At 41.9% G+C, this 22,291-nt stretch overlaps 2 protein-coding genes across 4 annotated transcripts; one reads left to right on the top strand and one right to left on the bottom strand.

The window, feature by feature from the left end:
• Nucleotides 1-29: 29 nt before the first annotated feature.
• sgpp2 (sphingosine-1-phosphate phosphatase 2) lies at nucleotides 30-14,825 on the bottom strand. Of its 3 annotated transcripts, XM_004562819.5 has the most exons (5): nucleotides 14,177-14,825; nucleotides 13,131-13,292; nucleotides 7,458-7,637; nucleotides 3,346-3,435; nucleotides 30-766 (listed from the first exon to the last, which is right to left on the bottom strand). In XM_004562819.5, exons 1-5 carry the CDS (start codon nucleotides 14,387-14,389, stop codon nucleotides 221-223), a joined length of 1,191 nt encoding a protein of 396 aa, XP_004562876.1. In that variant the 5' UTR covers nucleotides 14,390-14,825; the 3' UTR covers nucleotides 30-220. The 3 variants fall into 3 exon arrangements, with proteins under 3 accessions (XP_004562876.1, XP_076748279.1, XP_076748278.1); XM_076892164.1 differs by lacking the exon at nucleotides 13,131-13,292 and having other exon boundaries at nucleotides 14,177-14,817; XM_076892163.1 differs by lacking the exons at nucleotides 13,131-13,292; nucleotides 14,177-14,825 and adding an exon at nucleotides 7,929-8,068.
• A 2,388-nt stretch (nucleotides 14,826-17,213) lies between these two features.
• Nucleotides 17,214-20,731, top strand: rnf228 (ring finger protein 228). Its single transcript, XM_076892165.1, has one exon. The coding sequence runs from the start codon at nucleotides 17,902-17,904 to the stop codon at nucleotides 18,670-18,672; it is 771 nt and encodes a 256-aa protein (XP_076748280.1). The 5' UTR covers nucleotides 17,214-17,901; the 3' UTR covers nucleotides 18,673-20,731.
• Nucleotides 20,732-22,291: the final 1,560 nt, after the last annotated feature.

Here is a 22,291-nt window from a genome sequence, read left to right on the forward strand (position 1 = left end):
CATGTGAAACAAAGCTTTTAAACACGAAATTTTATTTAAGCAAAATGTTTTATTTTCTTTCAACTCAGTTACAGGTCAGTCACAAGTACACAGTTGTGAATCATTCCCTCTGAGAACTTTTTCTGAAAATCTTGCAACGTATTACAAAAAAATGATCATTTTAAGAACACTGAGATAAATATGAGGTTCGGTTTTGTTCAGATCATATTGATCAGTCAGGTCATAACAGTCCCAAAAAAAGGAAAATTCTGTTGGCCAGTATAGAATTAACCAGCCCAACAGATGTATATGTGGCAAACTTAGAAGGCACTTCAATCTCTTTCCTCCTCCTGGCATTGTTGTCACTTTTCGGTACTTTGTACCATGAATACAACATGTGCAGGCTCACCGTTTTCACTATCTGCCGAGTTGCCAGCAGTATTACAGCCCCCACCAAGAAGCGGCCAGTGCCTAACGCTAGTGCGCTCGCTGTCAGTGTGGGCAAAGGTACAGGCAACATGCCCTCAGGCTCAAACGTCTGCCCCAGCTGCTGATTCACCCAGTACCCCGCTGAGGCCCCGGCACACGTTCCCAGAATGGTGGTCGTATCCCCCCGTGTGGTGCTGTAATGGTCCAGCTCTGGGTATATGTAGCAGAGGAAGTAGAACAGTACCAGCACTACAATGGGGGAGATGGGGTTGTTGAGCTGGAAGTGGTCCATTGTTTCCCAGTAGGGATAGGTGCCCCCTAACAGCACGGCAGAGATCAAGATCCCACAGATAACATCCTGGAGGCAGAAAAAGAAGAATCACTTATAAACCAAATTCCTAAAAAAAAAAAAAGGGATGCTACAATGCATCTGCATATCTCATCTACCCGCATTTTATTCACAAAAGACCATAGGAAACATATCAAATGTTTGAACTGTGACATTTCACTATTTCAAGAAAATACTAGCTCATGTTGAATTGGGGATAAAATGAAACAGCTTGCAACTAATTAGGTTACTTGGAAACTGCTCAGTAACGTGATTGGTTATAAGAAGAGCGACTTAGAGAGACAGAGTTTCACCAATCTACAGAAAACTACAAATTTCAGAATACTGTTCATCAGACTTTAAATATCTCATCATTTACAGTCATAAAATCATCAAAAAATTCTGGAGAAATCTCTGTGCAAGGGACAAGGTGGAAAATCAATATTGGCTGCCTGTTTTCATCAGGCATGCATCATCCTCACACAGCACTGCACTAAAAACAGTCAAGATTCTGTCATAGAAATCAATGCATGCGCTCTGGAATACAACAAGTCTTCTCTGGATGAAAACATTATTTAAAATAGATTGAGGCAAAGAGGAAAACTGCTCTGTGGTCAGAGAAATTGAAATGTGATATTCTTTTTTGGAAAACACAGGATCATCTGGCTCGTTATCAGCACTCAGTTAAAAAGCTCTGATCGGATGGATGTGCATTACTGCCTACAGAAGTGGCAGCTTGCACGTCTGGAAAGGCACCATCAGTCTTCAAAGGTAAATGTAGGTTTTAGAGCAGCGCATCCTCCCATCCAGACAATGTTTTTTTCAGAAAGGGTCTTGCATATTTCAGCAAGACAATGATAAATCATATGCTGCATCTATTATAACAGCATGGCTTTGTTTTAGAGTGTGTGTGCATAATTGACTTGCCTGTAACATTTGGCATCAATCCATATGAAATGAGAAATGCAACCCAGGACTGTTGCACTATGCGAACACAGTCCCTGCCCTAACTTGAGATGTCTTGGTGCCATTAAATTCAAAGTGAACCACTATTTTTCACATTTTCCTCAGTTTAAACATTTGAAATGCTTTTTGCGTTCTCTTGTGAAGGAAATATGAGTTCATGAGGTCTGTAAATCATTGCATGTTTGTATTTACATTTTACACAGTGTTCCACCAATTTTTTTTTAAAGTTTTGGCGTTGTACAACGAATGCATCAGGAATAAAACAGAAAGGTACAGGTATTTTTTATCTTGACAAAACTCAGATAAGAAGACTTATCACCTTTGTGTCTACTCTGAAAATTTGACCCATTGTTAGCGCTCAGTTAGCTCTCCTGATGTGTTTCAAACAGGAACACAACAGGACTTAACAATGTACCACTACAGGCCGGTTTTGGTCATTTTGGATAAAAATCTGTTTATGTTGATTTACTGTAGCCATTCACGTGCACTACAGGGATACAATATAACAATATTTACTTTGAATTTATGCAGAAAAATGACAGGAAAATCCAAACTTTAGTGAACACAGACTTTTACCAACACTAAAATCAACATGTCTGACAGCTTTAAAGGAGTCCAGGTCTCAGTCTGAGGAAAGCTCCTGTATAACAACTCGTCTGTCTGAGGTGGAGAAAAATACACACTGTAATACACCAGTTCCTCCTGATCTGACCTGGTAATTAATAATAGACTTTAATATCAAATGAAGGCACCTTTTGTCCTCTCGTGTGTGTTAATATTTGTTGAATCCTGTGATTTGTTCTGCTATGGGCTATGAGTCTCATTCATAACCTCTCATTCAAGACTTTATGTACACTTCTTACAACCTAAGCAAGTAAACCTCTGTTTGTGTCCTCTGTGATGTTTCAGAGGACAGAATTGTGGAGACAGGTCTGATTCAGAGTAAATCTGACTGTGTGCACACCGATGCTTTTTCATTCAGGAATGTCTGGAATGAGATGTGTTTGGGCAGAAAGTGTGTGCTATACCCTGCAAAGAGTTGCAAAGGAATTATTAAAGATTTATGGATTGCAGGCATAAGTTAGATCATATAAAAACTGACCAGGCGTATATATTATTTATGATTTACAAGGTGCATTTATGAGGAGGTATGGTGTTGTAACAGTGGACGATGGGTAGTTTAACCTTCTTGTACTCCACTGTAAATAAAGATCAAATTTTACTATGGTGCTGTGCACAAATCTGAATAGTGTGGCCTCTGTGTGGCTGACCAGCGTGACATACGCCACTCGAAACCATAAAAGACGTCAACTACCATTCAGTCTCAGCGTGACTGGATATTAGGGTCAGATGTTTTGGGAATTTTCTCGCAAGCAAGAAAGCAGATGAGCATATTTCCCGTAATCCCACATTTTAAATGGCTATGGTCTTAATAAACGTGATAAAAAAATAACTGCATGAGTGATGCTTCCCATTTAAACGAAGGCAGCATGAAGTGCCTGCTGAATTTTGAGTCTTGGATCAAAGCCTCAGATAGACAACTTAACCAGACACAATGAATAATGAATCCCATGTTGAGCTTTAATGTTTTATACTGTACTATGTGTGCATGTGTGTGTGTGCGAGTTGAGAGAATAGCTCACCAAAACCGAGTGCATGCCAGTGTAGAGGCGGCTCAGAGACACCAAGGTCGCCAGTGTCACTGCGATGGTCAGGCCCACCCCGAACTGGAACTGAGGCACAAAAATACCCACGTTATCAGCAGACATCACGGCGACCGTCGAGCAAAAAGCACACGCACATGATTACATGATAAAAGATTAAATCCATCAGCAGGCTCAGGCATGTCTGCAATTCTTCCTTGTGCAGTCATCTTTCAAGATAAAAACCCAAGAATTGTTTTTATTTGGTGCTTTTTTTTCTTTCCACTTTGCCTTCAAATCATCCATTCATCAATGCTCCTCATTTGGGCGTTTAGCTCGTCTCTGCCAGTTATATAGCCTGCCTAGTTGATGTACTGCCTGTCGCTGCTCCTTTATTCCTCTACAGCAGGGATGTCAAACTCATTTTACATTCTGGGCCACATACAGCTCACTTTAATCTTCAGTGGGCTGGATGGGCAAAGCTTCCCTGTCTGTCAATGAAAAGAAGTTTTTACTGCACAATTAATTCTTGAGATATTTTAATACAAGAAAAAGAAGTGCAATTCCAACAGCACTTCTCACTTTTTACACACGATAAAGAAATCCTGGTGTAGAAAATGAAGGCCTCTCAGAACGACTGTTTGAGCTTAAAATTACTTTGGTGTAGTGTAAATGGGCATAGAGGAGGTCTTTATCAGTAGAAAAAACTGTGGCACTTATGAGAGTACAGTTTAAAGTCCAAAATCTCCATCCTTCTTCAAAGCCATCCAGTGGGCCGAATTGGAGTCTTTGCCAGGCCGATTCTGACCCCCAGGCCTTATGTTTGACAACCCTGCTCTACTGTCTCTCCATCTTTTACCTATAGTGGCAGGTTTTGTTTCCTTCGTCCATTTCAATAACAGTGAGAAGAGAGGCCTCCCTCCACTCCTGAGCCCCCTCTTATCCTGCCCTCTGCCTTTTTTCCTGTGTCTGTTCCTGTCCTCTGCAGCTGGAAGCCTATTCACTGCTAGTTCATGAAGAGAGTTTTTTTTATGAATGGCCACAAAGGATGTCAGAGAAAGGAGGAGGGAAAGAGTCACTCTGTGATTGACTGTCGTGACCTCTGACCTGCTTGGGGAGAAGTTGCCCCAAGGCCTTGTGGCTATTCAGTGGCCTCTGCAACAGCCTGCTACTCATCTATAGTGATACATGCTCTTTTCTTTCAGGACATTCCTTGAGGAATTTCGGGACACGTTTAAGGGCTCTACTGTACATGCACGTCCCTGGGGTGCTGATCTGATTTCTCTGACCCTGAGAACAGCCACTGCAACAAAGTGTGACACAGAGCTAGCCTAAACGATCCAACCACAAATCAGTCTGACAGCTCCGGAGACTGTAAACTACTAAACTGAAGGGTTTAGCATTCATTCAGCTCCTCAGTCAAACACACTGCTTGACTAAGATAGTCTATGATTGAGCCCCTGATTGCTTTATTGACTCGACAGAGGAGTGGGAAAGATAAAGAGAGGAAGAGTCAGGAGGAGGAGGGAGGTGGAGACGTGGACTGACAGTCATTGACTCAGCGGAGTCCATCAGAAGACCAAACAGCAGCTCGACGGGTGTGGCTGATGGTGACTGATGGTGACTGCTGGCCCCGCCCTTCCCCACCCATTGTCCAACAGCTCAGGCACGACTCTGTGATGGACAGCTGGGCCACTCCCTTCATCCCAAACCGCCATCCTCAGGATCCCAGTGACGACACTTGGATCTGAGAGAAAATGATCATTTAGCTGGGATAACTCAACACCCAATCTTACTGCGGTCCATAAAATCCAATGGCAGTTTAATAGCACATCTAATTAGAAACCTAGTGTCTGAATTACAGTTCAACATCCACTTAGCCAACACTTCCCAGCTCTGATAGCAGCTGAATTACATCATCTCTGGTAGGCAATGGTAATGAACCATGGCTATTCAGTTTCAGTAATATTATTTCAGTAGCAAATCAAGAAACAGTTTGTAGAACCACATGGAAAATGTCTGATTGATGTTATATCCTGATCATCTTATTGTGTTAGCCCTGGGATGCCCTGTCAGGGGCGTAGCCTGTGACCCCAAGCTTGATAAACATTTAAGAAAAGAGATAAATGTTAGAGCCTGAAGTTATTTAAGTTGATATTTGTCAGGCTTTTCAGCATTGCAGAGTAAGTGTAGAATATCATAGTAAAATGCTGTTTCATTTTCCTCTTTCTCATAAGTCCACATGTACAAGGCCTTGAATAATCAGGCCACACAGACCTCATAGTCCTGTATCACTCCATTAGAACACTTCGCGCTTAGACTGCAGGTTTATTTGTGGTGCCCAGGATATTTAAAAGTAGAACGGGAGGCAAAGCCTTCAGCTTTTCGGCTCCACTTCTGTGGAACCAGCTCCCAGTTTGCATTCTAGAGACAGACAAGCTCTTTACTTTTAAGATTCAGCTTAAAGATGTCCTTTTTAATAAAGCATATATTTAGAGCTGGATCAGGTGACCCTGAATCCTCCCTTAATTATACTGCAATACGCCTAGGTTGCTGGGGGCTTACCACGATCCACTGAGTGTTTCTTCTTCACTCACCTTTTTCCCTTTCTACGTGTTTACACATCACTCGGTATCAATTGCCACATCATTCTTAATCTTTAGTTATTATTAATCTCTGGCTCTCTACCACATCATATGTTTTATCCTGCCTCCCTCCCCTCAATCCCACCTGTCACAGATGGCCGCCTCTCCCATCGTTCGGCTGGAAGTTTCTTCCCATTAAAAGAGAGGTTTTTTTTCTTTCCACTGTCGCCAAATGCTTGCTTAATCCTCTGATTGTTTGGGTCTTATCTGTATCTTATAATATAAAGCACCTGAGGCAACTGTTGTTATAATTTGTTTGGTATATAAATAAAATTGAATTGAACTGAACTAGAAGAAATATTTAGAAAAAGTCCACATCATGTCAGCCATGAAGCTGATTATGATTTGTTTATATTCCTAATGTTAAGCCACACTGAACTTAATGCTGACATTATTATGCTAACAGTTTGAATATTCGGAGTTTATAAATATGTCCACTAGTCACCTGACATTCTTACAGTGGAATTTCTTTTTTTAAAAATGGCAATTTAATGTCAATTTTTACTGATCCTAAGTGACCTATCTACAGCTCTCACTGAAGCCAAATTATAAAAACAGGCAAGTGGTTAAATAAAACCAGTGATGGAAATATCGAAGTTTAAGTTACAGTTTATCACAGACATACACTGTAGTGGCTAAAGTCTTATCTCTGAATTCAGGTGTTTAGTCTCACTGACACATTTGTGAAAAAAATTCACGCATGAATTCAATTCAAGCATGAACTGTAATAGGATACCAGCATTAAAACAAGTCAGTTTGTGAAATTTCTGCTCTCCTAGATATTCCTCAATCAACTGCTAGCAGGATAACTGCAACTTCAGAGCTCCAAACCTCCTCTACTGTTAATACCAGCACAAAAACTGTGTGCTGGGAGCTTCATGGCATGGATATCTATGACCGAGCAGCTCCTGTAGGTGTAATGTGTAGTAGTTCAATCCTTTTGTCTAAATAGTGTAATTTTAGGTAGCAAATTTTATGGCAATCCATCCAGCAGATTTTGATATATTCCCCTTAAAGCTGCAGTGTCATGAAAACCCAACAAATTGTATGTGACGTACTTCAGTTTTATACAGACAGACACTGTAATGAAGTTCCAGATGGACATGGCTGAAGTGTAATGTGCAAGGAGGGTACAACTGGTGTGGTTGCAAAATGAAGACCTGTTGTATACAAGTCTATGTAAAAACACGGCGTAATTGCAGGTTTGAACACTTATTGAACAGAACATGATATTATTTTGTAATTATGGTCCCCATAGTGCTCATAGTGTGATAACGAGGGTGAAATTTTCTGGTTGATAGCTTTTTCCTTACTGTTGCTGTGACTCATTTTGGATGTAAGCCAGCTTCATTTACTGGTGGAAATTCTGGGATGATGTTGAAAACTCCGGAAAGTGAATCTGAGCCAGTTTGGAACAGATATCATTAAGCTTGCTTGCTGTGTTTCATGTTTCTCCTAAATGCTCACCTGTATTCTGGAGGTGGCGCTTAGTAAAAGTGTGAAGGAGATGGCAGTTGCTGCCATAGCGTGGGTGGAGGGCAGTCCGTATTCTGCGTCTACACGTGTCTCCAGCTTGACAACAGGGGGAGAGAAAGGGCGAGGCAGCTTCAGGACGTCCTTCATCACCTGGCCGACGTACATCACTAACTGCAAACGATAGAAAAGCACAGCTTTAGTAGTGCATTATGGTACCGTGTTGTTAGCTTCAAATGGTATATATCTGCCATCCCTTCCACTATGGCGTATTATTACAATAAAGCAATAAGAAATGCTGCAGGAGTGTAGTAAAGTATGCTGGCCACAAAAGCAAAAATTAGATGATAAAATAATGCAAAGAGGAAGCAAGGATCCCACTTTAAAGCTAATCACACAATCTCATAAATAAGTAATCATCGTCCCCACTCAAAAAAGAAAAACTGCCCAAGAGCAGAGACTCACACTTGTATAAAGTGCAGATGCTGCAGTAGTATGGTAACAAAATCTACTACAAGGAACAGACGACTGAAGAAAGTGGAGTTTGCTGATGCAGCGTCTCCAGCTGGTATAGTGAGACAGAGGGGTTCTGACACAATGACACAGTCGGCGCAAGGTGTGCACGCTAGCTGTACCGATGTGTGTATCCTGCCAAATGTGCTGCCTATTCTTTTTCATGAGATCCCCAGTGGCCCTCGATGGGGCAGCCTGCTCCAGCTCCGGGTTTATTTAAAGCTCTGCCTTGTATATTTAATGAATGGCTGTCTTGGCAAGAAGCAGGGAGGCTAGTTCATGGAGAGAGAGATAGGATACTAATGTGTGTGTTTAAGGGAGAGAATAGAGAGGTTGTTATTACCGTCTCCACTGACACTGTAATCAGGAAACGCTTGTTACCATGGCAAATGATATAAGAGGACATCTTCTGACCCGCTGTTAGTGCAGCAACTATTTAGAGAAACGGATGCAGATAGACATTGAGAAAAATGATAGGACCAATTGTGTGAGGACACTGAACATCCGTCTCAAACAATATAAATTAATATGCTGGATGAGGCTGAAGTCAGAGCTCGGACTGATAAAACCTCTTCTTGAGGGTTGCTGTGTTCATAGGTGGGATAGAAAGAGTCTTTCCTACAGAGATAGCCCATCATTGTCTGGTTCATCATTGCTACACAGACTAGAATTAACACATGCACACTTTAACCGAGAGTTAGATGAGACGATTGATACTGTCATTTCTGTCTTTTAGGCACAAATCTGAACCAGTAGATTTAATTGAGGTTTAAGACTGGAAGAAATAATTACTCAGACTTTAAAAAAATACCTAAAAGCACAAATGAGCTTGTGAATATGTTTAAAAATCGCCAATTCATTTAATGCAATGTTATGAAACAAACATTGCTAATTTGTGTGAGGATAACTATACATGTAAAGCTAGTGTGGTTTGAGTAACATGTTCAGCTAAGTAAAAGATCCCCAGGTTGATCTTTGGAGGAGACACAAATCCCTCTGGGTTGAATCATGGAGGACATTTGGTGCCCAAATCCAATAAAATCAAATATGTGAGCTGCCCGCTGTTGTGACCCTTTGTGCCATTCCTAGACTGTATATATACACACATATATATATATATATATATATATATATATATATATATATATATATATATATGTATATATATGTATATATATATATGTATATATATATATATATATGTATGTATATGTATATATATATATATATATATATATATATATATATATATATATATGTATGTATATATATATATATATATATATATATATATATATATATATATATATATATACATACACATATATATATATATATATACATACATATATATATAACATAGTGTTAAGTTTGACTTAGCGAAAAGTAGTGAATAAAGAACAAACCTATTAGGCCTAGAGGCCAGTTTGGGACCCCTCTGGGAACATCCAGTCTTATTCTGCAACCAGTTGCGCAGTGGTTGCTGGGGGCTGTTGCTAGGTAAAATTGGTTGCAAAGATAGTGCTGGTCACTAAAACATTCTAGCAGTCACCCATAGTCAATGTGTCTGCAAACACTCACTAACTAATTTTGAGTGGCAGTGAAACTTGGGAAAGGCAAATGGAAACCAGAAACGAAGAAATTCCGCCTTTAAGGTACACATTGTACTTAACTGCCAAACCAACCAGTTCCTAGAAATTGGCACTGGGGAATTAGGTAAGTGTGTACTGACATCACAAATCAAGTGATTAATAGAGACCTTTTTTCCTAGACTTTTATATAAACCCCTTAAAGGCCAGAAGAAAGATTTAAGGCACTTCTGCAATGGAGAATTGCATTGGATATGGACAGTATCTCTCACTGTGAGCTCTGGTGGTAAACCAGAGCTCCCAAACCTCTTTGTTTTCCTCATCCAAAACTACACTGTCCCTTCTCTCCCTATCCCTACCCTCTGGTCATGACTGAATATGAAGTGTGTTATTGCAATATTTGCGTCTACACTGACTGTACCCACACAAACTGAGACAGACAGAATAATTGGCTCCAGGAGGTGAACAATAAACTGAGGTCAGACAATGGCAAACCCGACCCCTTTCGTACGTCACAACTGTGTATTCAAGCAATAATCCATACTAGTGTGCACCCCCACCGTCTGCCTTCACACAATGGATCTGCATACCAGTTCAAGTGCTTGCATGATATGATACCCCTCCACCACGCTCTGAACTCACCATCCACACAAACATCACATTCAGCTGCCTCCAGTGAAGCTGTCACCCCAGTGTCTCATCGTAACGGTCACATCAAACGGGTTGACCCAGGGACAGTCTGGCCACATTAGGGGAAGAGTTAAAGATAGCTCACACATGCTCTGAGTGATCCTGTGAATAAGTATATTGATCGAGGCCAGAGCAGCTTTGGACTTTGATCTGTCAACATGTAGATGAGACTCTGTGCAAGCGTGCGTGCATATGTATGTGTCGGTGTGAGTACTTGTTTAGACATCTTTGTGAGGACAGAAAATTGACATGTCACTAGACTTGTGGGGACCAACAGTCACTTATGGGGACAAAATGCCCATCCCCACAAGTTTAAAGGTATTTTTGAGGCTCAAAATGTGGTTTAGTGTTATTGTTACAATTAGGCTATGGTTAGATTTAGCCTAAGGGTTTGGGTTAGGCATTCATTTTTGATTGTTAGGGTTAGTGTAAGCGGCTAGGAGAAGCATTATGTCAATTAGATGTCCTCACTAAGATATGAAAATGTGTGTGTGTGTGTGTGTGTGTGTGTGTGTGTGTGTGTGTGTGTGTGTGTGTGTGTGTGTGTGGAGGAGGTCCCACAGGCTACTGTTTATAAGTCAAAAACACAAGAATGTTAGTTCATGGTGACATGCTAAGCGGGCTTAGCTTAGCTTAGCTCAAAACTGGGTGGCTAGCTCATATATTTTTCTAATATATGACCTCCAAGGTGCTGTAAAATACATGTGTCATCAGAATTATTGTGATAAATCATGGTAGGACCCTAACCCTGTTAATGAATACACACAACAAAGTGAAGTATCAGTGAATATAACCACCGATATCACAGCTTCAAGAGGTTCTATCATGGATTTCCTTAAAACTGAGCTTATACACCAACATAATGTTCAGATAACATGCAGAATCATTAAAACACTGTGCGGTGCCTTTTTCCTATAATAATAACTTTTTGGATAATTTTATGTTTGAATTTACGTTATTATTTTGTCTTTTTAAAGTGTACCTATCATTCTTTATTTTATTTTCTCTCATAGTGGCTGCCACTATTAAACATGACCAAAGTTTCAAAGGTCAGTGTATGTACAAATAATCTCTCTGATCCAGCTCTGACTGCTCGGAGTCTGACAGTTTTTATATAGTGTTGGCTCTACATGATGTCATATAAAATGGTCATCACAAACAAAGTCCCCACCCACCTATTACTTAGATCACTTTGCTCCTCTAGTAGAGTCCAGGATAAAAAAAACCTTTGTGTTCAGATTGAACATCACATGATTCCTTTTACAATAAAGCCTTGAAACGTTTTTTTTTTCCTGACTTCATGACTCCTTAACTACAAATAATAGGGGCTGGGTTTGTACAATGGGCATTCTGGGAGTCACGTTCCTCCATAATATGGCTGTGGAGCCAATATGCCAGGTCCCCACAGCATGGTTTCTGCAATTTACTGCAATAGCTTTAATAAGGAAGTGGAAACTGTTATTCTTCTGGGCACAGTTTTAAGCAGTTCTTTTAACTTTTATGATTTAGAGTACGATCCTCTGGCGCTCCTTTGTAAGTTTCTATAGAATTGTCTTTGCTGAGCGGGCCTTTACTTTTCCATTTGAGAATAATCTTATTTGTATCAAATGGTTTGTTCTAACATTTCGTTAGAAGTGGCTTTTTCTGGGAATAAAATTACTTTTTATCACTATGTAGGAACATCATATTAGAACACCTCATGTGGTTAAAAAAACAAAAACCATGCAATTGTGCGGATGTAAACCTGAAATTTTTGATATTCTAAACAGCACATGTGATTTGCATAACGCTATGTTACAATGACACCTGTGTAATTCATGACCATATGGTGAGGCACAGTAACTGTTTTCTAAGTCAACCAAAGTCATTGTTTAAGTAAAGCCAAGAGCGAGCAGTGAAGGACACAAGGGTGCATGTGGCATCCGTGCTGCCAGCGCGAAGATTTGCTGCACGACAGAAGAGAGGACGGGGGGTGCAAAGCCCTGCATTAACCTCAGATAACTCCACCAACACAATGGCGGGGCGCTTTGAGAAGTTAGAGGTGCGGGTTGACACGCCCCGAGGGCTGACAGACCAAATGGTAGGTCCAGAGAGAGAGAACACTCAAATGCACCGACGAGGCCAATAAAACACTCTGCTGGTAGAGCAGGGGGAGGAGAGCACACAGCAACGCTGGTAATGTCTAACTAGAGGGAGGGCAATGAGTGTGTTTAGCAAGTGAGATGGGGACTGCGAGAGTGTGTGTAGCTGTTTATGCGTGTGTTTGAAAGTTCACACAGGGGCATGGTGCAGCCAGGATTCCAGAAGAATGATATCTATTCCACCCCGCCCCCAAAAAACACGGAGTTCAGATACAGGGCATCCACCCAGCATTCGGGGCAGGGACACAAAGGGCATGAAAACACACTGCCCATCACACACACTGCAAAGAGTGAGGCCGTCTGTGTGTGTCTACATCTAGACTCCTTCTGGGGTTTGACATGTTTTCAGGGTCATCATGCGCTCGATTCTGCCAGAATACACATCTGAAGGGGAGCTCCTAACAGTACTTTCCCACTGATGTGTCCTCATGTGTGGCCTTTCACCATGTCAGGGGTCCTGGTCAGGCTGGCCCCTGTGCCCCCCACCCCAAGGCCTGGGGATATATGTACATGATGGTGTCAGAGACAGGTCACTGGAGAGGGGGGGGGGGGGGGCAAGGATGAAAGGAGGTTGAAAGGTGAAGAGAGAAGAAGGCAGAGAAGCAGAGAGAAGAGATGTGGCATTGTGAAGGAAAAAGACATCAGACTGGAGGCTTGTGCACGCTAATGCAGTCTGACTGACATATACACACACACTCACACACAAAGACACACTCTCTCCAGCTGCGACTTACGGCCCACATGTTGAGAAGGCGGCGGCACAGGAAAGGGTCCACGCTCCAATGTATGTTGGGCAGACAGGTGATGTAGAAGATTTCATGCCCGAGGCTGGCCGACAGCAAGAAGAGGAAGTGCAACGGCCAGTTCCTCACCTCGTAACGAGGCCTACCACAGTCCTGCACATGAAATGCAAACATCATGGAACAAGCTGCCTACAGATAATGCCTGGCTGTCTGTCAGATCAGATCAGACCAGACACACCTTTTGTTTGCGGCATATCACTTTTCTTTTAAAGCTTCCTCATTTAAAAAGCAGGCAGTTTGAAGCCTATAGGATTCCTTTAATCAAGCATGACTATCATGAAACCAGTGGATTCACAGAGACACCTAAATTGCAGTTTTAATCTCATGGGTCCAACATCTCCCATAATGCAACTGCTTAGACTCTCCTATTAAACCTCACATTGCCTAGTAAATCCCCACTGCTTTCAAACCCGGCACTTCCACTTTATGTTATAAACATTTCCAAGACACACTTACAACATCACTGTGGCATAATGGGGGGAAATTAACCTGGCAAAGGTCCTCTAGAGTCACAGAGGACATCACAGCCTTTTCTGTCGGTATATAAGTCTCATAGAAGGAGATATACTGCAGTTACTGAGGTTTAGCCTTTAAAAACATCCATATCGCTTTGTGCTGATCCGTTTATCAAGAAATCTTTCATTCTTAAGTCAGAATGTAACCTGACTACATCTTCACTCAGTGACGTTACTTAGAAAAACAACAAGGCCACTGTTACATGTGAGTGTGTGACCCAACTTGTTATAGTGCACATGGCTATCTGCTGGCTGCCAGAAGCAGCCAGTCAAACGGGAAAAACCAGACAGCTTGTTTTGCATAATCTCAAATAAATCTAATGAACCCGAAAGTGAATTCTCAGAGATTCGACACCAACTGTGCTTTATCCTACAGAATTTAATGCCACACAGCAGGACTGAAATAAATAAATAAATAAAAATGAACACTTTGCTTTGATTGAACTAAAGGAGAAACCTTACACGTGAAGCGTATCCATTCTCCTTGTATTTATAGTTGGAATTGCGGTCCTGGTGGTCCAATCTGTCCCTCACCAGCTGCCCACTTTGTCTCTCGGGCTTGAGATGCGCGCTTTCGACGAGGAAGAGTCCGCATCGCCGCTGGAACCGGGCCACGAGCTCTGAATCGTGGAGGTAAGTCAGGAGCTCCATGCAGCGCGACAGGTGAACCGACATACACACTCACACAAAGACGCACACACACACAGACACACACACACACAAACTACGGAAAGGAAGTAGATGATGAGGATGTTCCGGACAAGAGGAGTAGTGGAAAGTGATATGCGCCCAAGCAGGGGCGCATCCCAGGGGGCAGGTTGTAGAATGGCGGACAGGTGCGGCTCGCCGTGCGTCACAGGTGTGCGAAGCGAGGCGGGGCTAACTACAAAAGGGGGCTGACCCGGTAGTCTTTAGTTGCTCACCAGTAGCTAAAAGTTAGTGCGACCTTTATACCGGGCTGGTTCAGGTGTTATCATCAAGTATTTATAGCAAGCACGAGGAAGATTTATGGCATGTCCATGATAGCAGGGCTTTTGATGGGGCTGTATCTTCATGTTGCTGACAACCGCACAACAGAAGTTCAGTGGTCGAAGGCTGCGCTCATAGAAGGTTTTAAGTTAAATCAGCATGTCACGGGGATTCTTACTGAGCTATTACTAAGGAGTGTCTGAAGAGTCAAACTGTGTGGCTTTTTGCAGTAAACTGCCATAACTGTGAGCATTTGTCTCAAAACACAAGTTTCCCTTTTCCACTAATTGGTTTATCAGATTCAGTGATGTGCTTCTCCCACAGGCTCAGACCACACGCCTGCTCTAAGAGGTTTAACAGGCTTTTCTGAAACTTTATGTTTTCTTGTAATGACTTGTCTTTTCTCCCGAGCTTAAAATACAGGCAGGATTTACCCCATCAGACTTCAGTCTATAGTATTCAATTTATTTCTAATTTTTCTGGTTTTTTAAGCTTAAGATTTATTTTATGATTTCAATGCTTTGTTTATTTGTGTCATGTGTCAGGTCCCTAAGTGGAAACCTTTGCCAGGGTCACATTTCTACATCATATTCTGCAGGCTATAGGTATTTTCTTAATAATAACTATTTGTTTTTCTATCAATAATTAATTGATCATTGATTTAAAATAATAATAAACATTATTCCACGAAGCCCAAGTGCACATGTTCAATTCACCCTCAAAAAATGTTTATTACGTAAATCAACATTTTATGGTCATGAGGTGGTTATCCACAAAATTAATCTGCCTGTGATTTTTCACCACAGCAGAGACTTAACTGTACAGTACAGCAGTGAGCTTTGATTGGGAACAGCTCTGATGTGGATACAGGTCAGTTGTGACCATTCTGTAGACATTATCATGTTCACTTTTATGTGTGCAAAACCTAAACTCATTGTTGGTGCTCATTTTCTCATATCATTGAATAACCAAACAGTAAACTAACTTACCCGTGGTTACTTGGGACCTAATACAAAAATTGGTTATATCATCCTGTTAGAGTGCAAAGTAAATTGTGATTACAAACAGAATGCAGTGATTCAGACATAATTTAACCTCTTCAGATGGAAAGGGTACAATGAAAACTGACATGTTCAAATATTTGCCCATTTTAAATATGATAACACAGTGCTTATTACTGTGTTGCATCACCTCTTCTTTGTGCTTATGCTGACATCACTAATATTGCAGGTTTTTGGGAACTCAGGAGGTCAGTTGCTGTAGTTTTGGAATAAAACTTTTTCCATCTTGCTCAATCATATAATAGGAGGTTGGCTTCTTAACAGTCCGAGGGTGTTCTTTGCTGTGTTTTTCACTGCTTATTGTTCTGACTCTTTTCAGTTGATCTGGGCAGCAGTTAATCCACACTATTCGTCTATGGAACCATCCTGCTATAATGGAAGGTACCGGCTTTCTGAAATACGCAACACCTTCTTTGAAAAAGACGACGGCAAAACCTGTGTATGACATTCAGCATTCATGGTGCCCTCACACATTCTGCAAATGCACCATGGATGCTTCTGGGCAGTTGGTCCCTTGCACAAATAAACCAGAGTTTGGGCCACTGTGGACCAGGTTTACTAAACAGGGTGAAATAGCGTGTGAGTGCTTATAAGTGTGGTTAGTTCTACAGGTGTTTACAAAAGTTCCACAGTTTTCTAAACACAGGTGCAGTCAGTTCATTTCAATATTAAATGCAAAAATAAGACACACTTAGGCCAATTAGCAGTAAATTGCGTGCTGCAAAATGTTAATGAGTCAGTTTGGCCTTCCTGTATTTTGCGGTGTGAGAGAGGAACTACTAGAAATATATATGTATCAGGGTAGGTCATAAAAAATCTCTGAGTTTTCACCTTTTATGCCTGATTTAGACTTTTGTGGGAAATCTGCACTGTAACGACATAACTGGAAACTCTAACTCTACAAAGTGACTTTCTACTTAACCTGAAGTGCAGCTCCCTAGAAATGTCAGGCTGACACAGCCCGCAGCGACTTGATGGAATGGAAGGTTCCGACATCAGGTGAAAAGGGGTGTAGGATGCATTTGATTGCATTAGTATTTGCCTGCCCTACAGCAACTGTATGAACTGTATGAATTAATGCGTTCTTTCCTTTCACGTTTGAGGGACTGCATAAGATTCTAGAGAGGAGGCGTCACTGGCCTGCGAGCTGCATGTTGAGAACCCTGGCCTTAGGTCAAACCAAATGTGTGTCTCAGATGATTCCAATTCTGCTCATTCTTTAAAATACCTCTCCAAAGGGTTCTCATTTGAGAGCTCATGTTCATACTTTAGAGTTTAATTTGATAACCCAACGGCTAATTGGATTTGCCCTAAATGTTCAGATGTTATGCTTCAGCTTTAGTCCCTCACTTCCTCTGGGGCAGGTATGAAGTTCGAAACGACTATGACCATGATTGTTGTCTGTCCTCCATCTACAGCCTACACCAGCTATGTATTTTTCAGACTACAGGTGTAAATGATTCTGAAGAGCCTCCTTGGTTCACGTGAAACTTGTTGATGCTCACTGTCGCTCTGCACTGTCACACACCGCGTTCTGTCTGCCAGAACACCGTGTGAGTTTTGATGTTTCGTGTTACAGGAAACAGAGAATTGACGCCCCCAGTTGACCAAATAAGCGCATCCTATTGTGAGCCAGGGTCTACGTAATTCCCAGCCAGCATGGCTGTCATCATAGGCAGCCTGCTGCACTACCACAGCGGGAACAGCAACAGCAGCTCTCTAACAGGACTCTAAGACGCAGAGTCCCCCCTCTCTCTCTCTCGCTCTCTCTCTCTCTGTTTTGTGGGATTCTCGGACTCTCTGGATGGATGAGCCCCCCCCCACCTTCCCACCGGAGTCACCACCATTACATCATCTATTCCCACACAGGCGAACAGGAAACGAAGGCTTCTTTTGAAATATTTTACCTGGATCCCGAACTGCGTCCGTGCGGCTCCACATGAAAAGGACGCAGAGGGAGGATTATTATTATTATTTTTTTTTTTAAAGAACCAAAAACAACAATAAAAAAAAGAAAACACATGAGCGGTGATGTCTGCACACGGATGATGGCGTTTCAATGAAAGGGGAGAGGAGAGGAGGGGGCAGAGAAGGAGAGACGTGCACCGTCATCAGCATCTGTCCGCCAGCTCCCTTTGTGTTCACCGGAGAATGTGAATGGCGAAAGATGACATGGCAGAGGTAGATCTGGCATCGAGTGGAGCGGAACCCCCCGGCGAGGCCTCCTCGGCGTTTCCCTACGAGGAGTACGAGTGCAAAATCTGCTACAATTATTTCGACCTTGACCGCCGGGCTCCCAAGATCCTAGAGTGCCTGCACACGTTTTGCGAGGAGTGCCTGAACACGCTTCACCTTCGGGAGGAGCGGCCATGGCGCATCAGCTGCCCCGTCTGTCGCCACCGGACCCCGGTTCCGGATTATCGGATACAGAACCTCCCCAACAACACGAAGGTGACGGAGGATTTCCCGCTCTACATCGACTCGGACCCCCTGCCTCAGGACGCTTTGCCGCCGTACCCTCCCCCGCTGCACCCGGCTCTCGTCGCCCTCCGCCGGGAGGAGGCGTCGGGGGCGTCCAGCGCCAGTCAGGCGACCCCGTCCACCACCGTGTCCGCGGCCACAACCCTCTCCCAGGACTCGGTGCGCTACGACAGCTGTCAGAGCTGCAAGAGGGTGGCGCTGACCACCGGCTGCGTGTGCGTGATCTTCTCCTTCCTCTCCATGCTGGTGCTGCTGTTCATGGGCCTGATCTTTGTGCACAGCCACAGCATTCCTCCCTCGCCGGCGGGACCCATTTGCCTGTCGGTAGCCAGCATCTTGGCCATGTTCTCGGTCGTCGTCACATGGCTCATCTGCTGGCTCAAATACAGACCGGACCATGAGACAGGCCGCTCATCCGCCACCAGTAACTCCCGGAGAAACGCCTGATAGGCTGCCGCCTCTGACTTTCGATGGAGATGTTGCAGGCTGCTGTGGGTGTGTGGGTGGTGATGTACATAGTACTGGCAACTCCTGCTCCCTTTACTTTTCTAGGAATAAATCTTGCCCAAAATGGCCTTTTATGAGTATAGCAAACACCCGAAGGCCTTCATGTTGTTGGAGCAATAGGCCGACATGATCCTTGATATGTTGTTTTTTCTTCCCTTAAGTTATGCACTTGAATTTGCAGTCTGGGCATCTCCATGAGTGAACTCCAAGTCTTAGACCCTCTGCCTGGGCCTAAGTCTGTATTTGGTTTGTATATGGCTGAATGTTGAAGTGCTTATTTCCAAGGTTTGACACCCTCACCACCTTACCCTGCTGAATAATATGCATATCCCACTATGCCAATCACTGTATGATAACTGTCCACGATCGTTCACTCATATCTCAACAAAGCACTATTGTAATGTACTGATATTTGCTGATATCTCATCTCAGTTATGAGATTAACTGAGTTTCCAGGGTTCTTATGAAGGGTTGCTTGTATATGTTTGCATGGAGAGCCTCTAAGATGCAGATGCAGGTACAGTAGAAGATGCATCCACAATCTAACCTTGTAAATAGTTGACAGGTGCAGAGGTGTGGGAGTGATCAGCCTTTCTTAAGGACACTTCATGAACCTTGTGCTTTAACCTCGCCCTGCAGGGTACCACTGCAGGAAAACTGCAAAGCTTGTGATTTTGAACCTGTGTTTTGCCTCATTTGTGCATGTTTGGCTACTGAAAGGTCAAGGCTTTTTTAATAGGTTTATTTTTTTTTTTTCTTTTTAATTGGAAGAGACGGTGCGTCTCCTGACTCGTGTGCCTCACCTTGTTGCTGAATGAAGCAAAACGTCACTGTTATAATAATGGAAATCTTGCACGGGCCTCCTGCTGCAGACAGCACCCAGCTGTGGGTGCTGGAAGGGATTTCCCTCTCCCATCACATCAATGAGAAACAGGGTTTCCAATGTTTAGCACACTTGCTCATGAAAAATGTGTGGTTTTGAAGAAGGAAGCAACCTGCCCTTGTTTGCTAAATGATCCAGGCTCCACTCCCAGCTGCTTCCAAACCCGCCCGTTTTCTTCCTTTAAAGCCATGTGTGAAAAGCCAGTGATACATCTTTAAAGCTATGAAGGAAAACTCCTAAAAGGATACATTTGGTGTCATTCTGGCTCCTGAGACATCCTGTGAGTCATAATTACCTCTGGATACATAAAGAGCCCCGTGAGCTGTGTGTGGCTGGGATTAGGAAGAGGCATTCAAGAGAGAAAAACAGTACAATATGGTCTGAGAGGGTTTGTGCTATTCCGGTGCCTGGAGTAAACTAAAGCATAATATAATTTAGATGATGTAATTTATAGCTCTGAAAGGCATTGCGGGTCTGCATGTAATGCACTAGGATGAAAGAGGCTGAAGCTCACAGGCTTTATCATGAGTCAGTGGTAAAGTCTGTGAATGTTGCTGTTGCTATAACCTATACGGTTATTTATTAGGGGTGCAGTGTGAGACCTTTACACTGCCAAATGTGCTCCATGACAAATGTGAATTTGAATACTGTGATATCTTCTAACTCCGTGACAGCATTTAATATAGAATTTGAATTCAATCTGGACACCAAAGTGTTTTTTTCTTTCTTTTTAAAAATTTTATAAGCACTAGTATCCCTACCTCACTGCAGGGGGAAAGAGCAAAGCAATTTAACCTGATTATTAAACACCCCCCCCCCCCCCCTCCCCTTCTAAATCTGATGTCGCTTTCAATCATCCTGCTTGACCTTTTCCCAACTTGTATTTGATGCACTTTCACCCTCTTATTTGACACAAGTAAAGGGGTTTACCTTTGACAGATGTACGCATATTGTATTTACTTCAGAGGACCTAGAAAAACGTTTTTCTTTTTTTTTTTTCTGAGATTCTGTGGTTGTTGTTGAAGTACCAAATGTATTTGCACAGAGAAATGTTCTTTATGTGCTGTTTTACATACATAAACACATTTCAGTAATAAAGGAAACATGAGCATCTGCTCCATTTTTCATTTTCCTCACTAGGCTGAAGACAATGGTCTCTTCTTCTCGCTTACATAATGAGTGGTCATACACTGAATGCTGTATGATCCAACTTGACACATTTAGCTCCCTGCTGTGCGTCAAACATGCCCCCTGCTGGACAAAGGATGCTACACGCAATAAAGAAAAAAAAGAGTACAAATTTCATCCCTTAGTGTCAACATAGTTGCACTTCTCATGTAGGTCTAGTTATGCAAACGTTCAGCGGCTAAACGCTGATTAAAAGCAAATACATTTTTGAAGTATGAGTTGGATGCTGATGTGCGCGTTAATATCACAGCCTGAGATTTGTCATGCGTGTTTACCTACTCATACAAGGCTTCCTTTTAGTTCACATAAATTAAGCCATTGAGCATCAAGATTTTTCCCTTATAACATAAACCCAGCAGAACAGATTAAAAATAAAAACAACAGTGTTGACTGTTCACCGTCTAATTGCTGGTTAGATTCAGCTCGTGCATTCTTCCGATCACGTGTTGACCAGAAGTTCCACACCCCATAAATTGATGTTCTTACACAGCGGATTTCTTCGAGGAATACGCACCTCTTTTGCTATCATTAGAGCATTAGTGTGCACCGGCCCCCTAAGTGCAGTTACAAAGATTTCTGGTAAATAGTTTGAGGCACATTTACAAACATTTACAAACGACATGTTCTTTTAGCAATGCTAACCTTACGAAATTTAATGCTTGCATGTATGTCGCTTTACATAGTTTCTTTTTATTTATCTTTAGTTTCCACCCATTGCCTATACATATATAATGCAGCGCATGCCCAGCTTACTAGTTTTATTAGCTTAAAATACAGACCAGCTTACATGTTCTTTGTTTCCATTAGTCATTGTAGACTAAACATCATTTTGGCAGAGCACAGTGACATCCTATGTTTCTTCATTTAGTTCTCATTGAACAATACAATATAGAATAGGATGCTTTCAAACACTCATCGAAAATGAAAGTGTCTGGCAACAGCAAGGTAAATGCATATATATATATATATATATATATATATATATATATATATATATATATATATATATATATATATATATATATATATATATATATGGGTCTTATATATATATAAAACCCATGCAGTCGAGTAGAAGTAAAGATAAATACAGATACACAATTAAACAATTAAACCATAGCTACATCGTAAATGGTATTGTTCCATAAAGCACTGAAGCAACAACTTTTAAATAACAAAAAAGCAGCAAATTATACAATAAGGCTTTATTGTATAAAGCCTTATTGTATAATCATACACTTCCTTGTGTGTGTGTGTGTTGCTCTTAAAAGTGATGGATACAGAGATGGACGAAAAAATTTAAAAATAAAACTACAGTAAACAGAAAAACTAAAACAAAACGTCAGCTGAATCAAAGACGGTAGGCAACTTTAGTGAAACATAAGTAAGAAATGTTAGTGTAAGAAGTAAAAGAGTGGTCTATAAAGTTATTAGGCAATATCTCAACAACGGAGAAAATGTTGCTTTATATGCCATTAAAATATACAG

Source organism: Maylandia zebra, linkage group LG14 (genome assembly GCF_041146795.1).
Source record: "Maylandia zebra isolate NMK-2024a linkage group LG14, Mzebra_GT3a, whole genome shotgun sequence".
Taxonomy (NCBI): domain Eukaryota; kingdom Metazoa; phylum Chordata; class Actinopteri; order Cichliformes; family Cichlidae; genus Maylandia; species Maylandia zebra.